The sequence below is a fragment of the Mandrillus leucophaeus genome, unplaced genomic scaffold (assembly GCF_000951045.1).
Source record: "Mandrillus leucophaeus isolate KB7577 unplaced genomic scaffold, Mleu.le_1.0 Scaffold164, whole genome shotgun sequence".
Lineage (NCBI taxonomy): Eukaryota > Metazoa > Chordata > Mammalia > Primates > Cercopithecidae > Mandrillus > Mandrillus leucophaeus.
The window spans coordinates 626135-633566 of NW_012101632.1; the positions used below are offsets into that span (position 1 = coordinate 626135).

The 7432-nt window shown below is 51.3% G+C and overlaps 1 protein-coding gene across 1 annotated transcript in view; it reads left to right on the forward strand.

Moving 5' to 3' along the window:
- Positions 1-6784, forward strand: part of CCL24 (chemokine (C-C motif) ligand 24) — a 12948-nt gene extending 6164 nt beyond the window's left edge. The window contains exons 2-4 of the mRNA XM_011976317.1: positions 4718-4849; positions 5069-5186; positions 6540-6784. Of these exons, the coding sequence (XP_011831707.1) occupies positions 4777-4849; positions 5069-5186; positions 6540-6708 (360 nt within the window). The 5' untranslated portion in view covers positions 4718-4776 and the 3' untranslated portion in view covers positions 6709-6784. The remainder of the gene's footprint in view (positions 1-4717; positions 4850-5068; positions 5187-6539) is intronic.
- The last annotated feature ends 648 nt before the right edge of the window (positions 6785-7432 follow it).

Below are 7432 nucleotides of genomic sequence, written 5' to 3' on the forward strand. Positions count from 1 at the left end.
AAAAAAAAAAAAAAAGATTGGGTATTTTGTGTTTTTTAAGGCCTTGGAAAAGCCCTTAAAGGGTATTACTAATCTGGACTCAAGCACCCCACGCCACACAGTCCCACTCAATGACCTTCTGCTCGCCCACTCTTGTTGCAACATGGGGATAGTGGGCATCCCCGCCCTGTTTACCCCATACTCACTCTTCTCCTGAGTGCTGCCTGTGCCTGGCCATCCTTTCTCCCTCACTTCCTCCCCTCCACACACCACACTCCCAGCACCCACTGAATGAGAAAATTCAGGCAGTCACCCGGCATCCCCTCTGAATCACTGGGGAGCAAAAATTAGAAGAGATGTCATAAGACGTCATGATGAGCTGGGCACAATGGCTCATGCCTGTAATCCCAGAGCTTTGGGAGGTCAAGGTGGGAGGATTGCTTGAATCCAGGAGTTGGAGACCAGCCTGGGCAACATAGGGGTACCCCGTCTCTACCAAAAATTTAAAAACTTAGCTGGGTGTGGTGGCCTGCACCTGTAGTCCCAGCTATTCAGGAGGCTGAGGCAGGAGGATTGCTTGAGCCCAGGAGTTGGAAGCTGCAATGAGGTATGATCACGCCACTGCACTCCAGCCTGGGCAACAGAGTGTGACCTTGTCTCAAAAGAATTTTTTTTTTTTTTTTTTTTTTTGCCAGGCACAGTGGCTCACGCCTGTAATCCCAGAACTTTGGGAGGCTGAGGTGGGTGGATCACCTGAGGTCAGGAGTTCGAGACCAGCCTGACCAACATGGTGAAACCCCGACTCTACTAAAAACACAATAATTAGCTGGGTGTGGTGCATGTCTGTGGTGCCAGCTACTTAGGAGGCTGAGGCATGAGAATCGCCTGAACCTGGGAGGCAGAGGTTGCACTGAGCCGAGATCATGCCACTGCACTCCAGCCTGGGCAACAGAGTGTGACCTTGTCTCAAAAAAATTTTTTTTTTTTTTTTTTTTTTTTGCCAGGCACAGTGGCTCACGCCTGTAATCCCAGAACTTTGGGAGGCTGAGGTGGGTGGATTACCTGAGGTCAGGAGTTCGAGACCAGCCTGACCAACATGGTGAAACCCCGACTCTACTAAAAACACAATAATTCTCAAGACATGATGGCGGGTGCCTGTAATCTCAGCTACTGGGGTGGCTGAGGCGGGAGAATCACTTGAACCTCGGAGGTGGAGGTTGCAGTGAGCCAAGATCGCGCCACTGCACTCCAGCCTGGGCGACAGAGATAGACTTCGGATAAAAAAAAATAATAAAAATAAATAAATACACAAATAAATACATTTTTAAAGACAAAAGCCTCTGCATGTATAAAGGGCCTTCCCACGACTTTTCTCACTTAATCCTCTCTAATTGCTCTGCCAGCAGAGGATAATTATTGTCAGCTGATGGGACGGTAAAGGCAGATAGGGACAGGTGCCAGGCTAATGAAGCCCTCAGTTGGGCTCTCGGCACTTTTCACTCTGTAAGCACAGGCAGTGAGATCAGGTGCTGCCGGGCTCCCTGACTTCAGTCTTGTCTCCATCAGGGGACCCGCCTGCTGACTTTCCCTGTGTATACACTGACCCCAGTTGTGTTCTGTGAGCAAAACCCACAGAGGAGTCTCTGGTCCAGAGGAAACTGTCTCAGAGTTGATCCATCATCTATCCATTCTGCAAACGCTGGCCATGGCACAGGTGATTTGCTTGGCACTTGGTGGGTATAGAAATTGATCTCAAGGTGTTCAGGTCAAGCATGAGACTGAGACACAGACACCCAGCTGGCCACCAAGTGATGAGTACCACTGTGCTCCCACTATGCCACTGTGTGGGTCCTGCATTGGTGTGTGCCCTGGAATCCCAGAGCGGGAAGTTGGGGAAGGGAAATGGAGAGAACCGTAGGGAGGGTTTGGGTATAGGAGTGTGGGAGACTGCACAAATGTTTCTTACGATTAGGAATAATTGAATCCTGTCAGTAACAAGATGAACCTCTGATCAATTAAGCAGCTGACCAGTCGTTACCTCCTCCTCCTTGCTCTTGTTACCCAATAAATATAAAGGACTGTAGAGGCTCAGGGGCTGCTTTTGCTCAGTAGCATCAGGGAGATCTCTTCTCCCCTTGCTGCCTTTCCTTAAAACAGTTTCTTTTGTTTTTTTGTTATCATTTCTACATTGGTCCCTTTGTTCAGTCTTGTAATGACGGTTTCAAGCGGTAACAGTAGTAACTGCTGGAGAAAGGGTCTCAAGTAGTAACCGTGGCAGTCAGCCACATGGGAGTAGTGGGTGAAGGGAGTCTCTGAGCATGAGGTCCTGACCTGGGATCCTGGAATGCGGGGGTGGAGTGAGGTGGGAGCCATGTCCCACTCTGTCTCACAAAGTTGCCTCAGTCCCTTACAACTGAACTGGACGTTATGACTTACAGGCTTCCGCATAGTTGCCGGTGCCGTCCGTCCTCCAACCTCAGTGCAGCTGTCAGCTATGAGTCCCTCCTGGACTTTCCTCCTGGCACAATTGGCCAGTTTTCCTGTGGTTTTGTTTGTTTTCTTTTTCTTTTTTTTTTTTTTTGTAAAGATGGGGTTTTGCTATGTTGAGCAGGCTGGTCTTGAACTCCTGGGCTCAAATAATCCTCCCACCTTAGCCTCCCAAAGTGCTGGAATGACAGATGTGAGCCACCTCCTCACCCAGCCTTGTTCTTTTTTAAGAGACAGGGTTATGCTCTGTCACCCAGGCTGGAGTTCAGTGGTGCTCTCCCAGCTCACTGTAGCCTCAAACTCCTAGGCTCAAGCGATCCTCCTGCCTCAGCCTCCCCAGTAGCTAGGACTACAGGCACATACCACCATGCCTGGCTAATTTTTCTATTTCTTTTGGAGACAGGGTCTTGCTATGTTGCCCCGGCTGGTCCCAAACTCCTGGCCTCAATCGATCCTCCCGCCTCAGCCTCCTAAAGTGCTGGGATTACAGGCATGAGCCACGGCTCCTGGCCCCTTGTTTCTCCTATGTTTCCCTTCCTCCCACCTACCCCCACACACCTTGTTCTGGGTCCAGGTCCCCAAAGCAGACCCTGAGACGGGGATTCATGGGCTTGTGGTTTATTAAGAGATACTTCCACGAGAGACCATCAGGGGACTGGGAATCTGGTCAGGGGGAAGGGGCCAAGCAAAGTCCTGCTGCACAGAGGGTTACAGATTTGACCCAGCTGGAAACTCAGGAAACAGGGTTGGTCATGCTGGACCTGGAGTCAGCATCCCTCTGGCAGGCACTGGCCACCCCAGAGGATGTGCTTTTCCAGGCACTTCCTACTTCCCTAGAGCCTTGGTGACTAAGTGGCTCCGGCAACTTGAAGGTGCAGGTGATGGCTGTTGGGACTTCAAGGCCACCAAGAGCTGATGGAAAGCGGCCCTGAGAGCATCTGCTTTGCTCTGTCAGGACCTGTCATGGATGGATTGATTGATTGATTGATTGATTGTAAGACAGGGTGTTGCTCTGTTGCCCAGCCTGGAGAGGCCGTGGTGTGATCACAGCTCACTGCAGCCTTGAACTCCTGGGTTCAATTCATCCTTCTAAGGGAGGAGACCACCCCTCATATCGTCTTATGCCCAATTTCTGCCTCCAATGAAAGAAGAAGTAAAAACTAAAAGGGAGAAATGAAATCCACAGGCAGCCAGCCTGGCGCGGCACCCTGGGCTGGTAGTTAAAGATAGACCCCTGACCTCATCGGTTGTGTTATCTATAGATTACAGACATTGTATAGAAATGCACTGTGAAAATCTCTATCTTGTTTTGTTCCGATCTAATTACCGGCGCTTGCAGCCCCCAGTCATGTACCCCCTGCTTGCTCAATCAATCACGACCCTCTCACGTGCACACCCTTAAAGTTGTGAGCCCTTAAAAGGGACAGGCTCACTCGGGGGGCTCAGCACTTGAGACAGGAGTCTTGCCAATGCCCCTGGCCGAATAAACCCCTTCCTTCTTTAACTCGGTGTCAGAAGTTTTGTCTGCAGCTCGTCCTGCTCCACATTTCCACCTCAGCCTCCCCAAGAGTGAGACTACAAGCCTGCACCACCACGCCTGGCTAATTTTTTTATTTTTTGTAGAGACAGGGTCTTGCTATGTTGCCCAGGCTGGTCTCAAACTCCTGGCCTCAAATGATGCTCCCACTTGAACCTTCCAAAGTGCAGGGATTATAAGCATGAGACACCGAGCCCAGCTGACCTCTCATTGACTGTTACACACCCTTGATCACAAATCTGTCTCCCCATTAGAATCCTCCCAGTGCCTGGCACAGAGTACATGCCTAACAAAGAATCGGGTGAATGAATGAAAGCATGAATGAATGGAAGGGAGAAGATAGGGATGACTCTGCCCATTTTCAGCTGAACTGACTGAGGCTCAGGGAGGTGAGTGATTTATCCAGGATCCCACAGGGTGTAGCTAACACAGGTAGGGTCCCATGGGCCTTCTGACAATGCAACCAACACCTTTGAACTTGGCGGAGGTGGAGTGATGCCCCCTCCCCCAGCCCTTTTGTTCGGAGCCCAAAATAACCCTTGACTCAGCTGGGCAACAACGGGACAACAACTTCCTCTTTCCAGACCACAGGCCTCAGGATTTTCAAGGAAGCGTGGAGGAGGCTTGGGGGCGTGTTTCCTTCTAGTTGCCCCATAAAAGGCAGAGGGAGGGAGTTTGGGGTGCTCTGCAAGGACCCAAGCTTTTTATCCCCAGGTCCTTTCCTCCCGCACGTTGGCTTTGAGCCCCGAGCTGGTGCTTCTGCTCTCTGGGACATGGCAGGCCCAATGACCATCGTAACCAGCCTTCTGTTCCTTGGTGTCTGTGCCCACCACATCATCCCTACGGGTAAGACCTCGGGCAGGATGCAGTTCCAAGGGCATGGCTGGGATGGCACAGTGGAGGGTGCAGGACTGACCAGCCTGGGGCTGGAGGAAAGCGCTGGGGAAAGGGCAGCCCAGTGAATGGACTGGTGGTGTTTGGTGCAGGGTTCAAGCTCCAGCTCTGAGGCCCAGAGCCGAGGGGAGGCTGGGAAAAGACGTGGCTTCTCTCTCTCTCCTCGTCTAGGCTCTGTGGTCATCCCCTCTTCCTGCTGCATGTCATTTCTTTCCAAGAGAATTCCTGAGAACCGAGTGGTCAGCTACCAGTTGTCCAACAGGAGCACGTGCCTCAATGTGGGAGTGATGTGGGTATCCTTCATGGGCATGTGGCAGGAGAGGGGCTGGGGCAGGTACAACTCCAGTGTCCCTGAGAAGCAAGGTCAGCCGGCCCTGGCTCTGTGCATCCCTGGGGAAGTCACTTCCCCTCTCTGGTCCTCAACTTCCTTGCCCATAAAACTAGAAGGAGGATATATTTATTTTTTAATTTCTTTTATTTCTTTTTTTTGGGTCGGGGGGAGATGGGTCTTGCTCTGTCACCCAAGCTGAAGTGCAGCGGCATGATCATAGCTCATTGCATTGCAGCCTCAACCTCCTGGGCTCAAGTGATCCTCCCATCTCAGCCTCCCAAAGTGCTAGGATTACAGCCATGAACCACCACACCCAGCCAGAAGGATTTTTTTTTTTTTTTTTTTGAGACGGAGTCTCACTCTCACCCAGACTGGAGTGCAGTGGTGCGATCTTGGCTCACTGCCACCTCCACCTCCCAGGTTCAAGCAATTCTCATGCCTCAGCCTCCCGAGTAGCTGGGATTACAGGTGCGCACCGCCACGCCTGGCTAAGTTTTGTATTTTTAGTAGAGACAGGGTTTCACCATGTTGACCAGGCTGGTCTCGAACTTCTGACCTCAAGTGCTCTGCCCATCTCGACCTTCCAAAGTGTTGGGATTACAGGCGTGAGCCACCAGGAGAAGGATTTAGATTCAGTATCTACTGAGCACCAAATATACAATGAGGCACCATTCGGGGGCACAGGACAATGTCTTATCTAATTCTCTCAATAATTCTATGGGGTAGGGATGGTTGTTCCCATTTACAGAGGACAACTGAGGCTCAGGAAGGTGACTTGCTCAAGGTCACATGGGTCGACATGTGTCTGTCCTCCAAATAGGTTCATAGGTAGTAACTGTGAACTCATTTTGTAAACAGAGGCATGAAGTAGAAATACAATGATAAGGCCAGGTGCAGTGGCTCACGTCTGTAATCTCAGTGCTTTGGGAGGCTGACCTAGGAGGGTTGCTTAAGGCCAGGAGTTTAAGACCAGCCTAGGCAATGTAATGAGACTCCGTTTCTGCAAAAAAAAAAAAAAAAAAAAAAAAAGCTGGGCATGGTGGCATGTTCCTGTAGTCCCAGCTACTCAGGAGACTAAGGTGGGAGGACCGCTTGAGCCTGGGAAGTTGAGGCTGCAGTGAGCTGTGATCGCCACTGCATTGCAGCCTGGACGACAGAGTGAGACCGTGTCAAAAAATGAAGATGGCATCATCTCAGCAACTTGCGAGGAGGCCTTACTGTCTCTGGGCGTCCACATCCTCCCCACCATGAAGTTGAGTGGCCCAAGGTCCCTGTCGACCTCAGCTAATCCCCTGTCCCTTTCTTCCACAGCTTCACCACCAAGAAGGGCCAGCAGTTCTGTGGCGACCCCAAGCAGGCGTGGGTCCAGAGGTACATGAAGAACCTGGATGCCAAGCAGAAGAAGGCTTCCCCTAGGGCCAGGGCAGTGGGTGTCAAGGGCCCCATCCAGAGATATCCTGGAAACCAAACCACTCACTAATCACCGCCCAGCCCTCCAGCCCTGAGTCTGGGCCTGGGCTGCTTGGCAGGCTGCTTGGGGTCTGGGGAAGCCATAGTGATGGGGGGAAGAGCTAATTTTCCTGTTTCTTAGCAACACTCTCCAGGGATGTGTCTCTTCTATGAAAAACTCGAGGGAGCAGGTGATGTGGTCCCCGGGAGCTGAGCAATGGCTCCAAGCCTCCAAAGCTCCTTGCCTTTCTGGAGCTGGGTGAGAAGATCCCAGAAGGAGAGCAGTGGCAACTCTTTGCCCTTCTCCTGACCGGGTTCTGATGCTTCTTTTTTTTTTTTCCCCCGAGATGGAGTCTTGCTCTGTCACCCAGGCTGGAGTGCAGTGGCACAATCTCGGCTCACTGCAACCTCCGCCTCCCAGGTTCAAGCGATTCTCGTGCCTCAGCCTCCCAAGTACCTGGGACTACAGGTGTGCGCAACCACGCCCAACTAATTTTTGTATTTTTAGTAGAGATGAGGTTTCACCATGTTGGCCAGGCTGGTCTCAAACTCCTGGCCTCAAGTGATCCACCTGCCTCAGCCTCCCAAAATGCTGGGATTACAGGTGTGAGCCACCGCACCCAGCCTACTCAAACTTTTATGTTGGAAAAAAAAAAAATAAGTAAAGCATAGTGTTTTTTTGTTTGTTTGTTTGTTTTTTGAGACAGAGTCTTGCTTTGTCGCCCAGGCTGGAGTGCAGTGGCCGGATCTCAGCT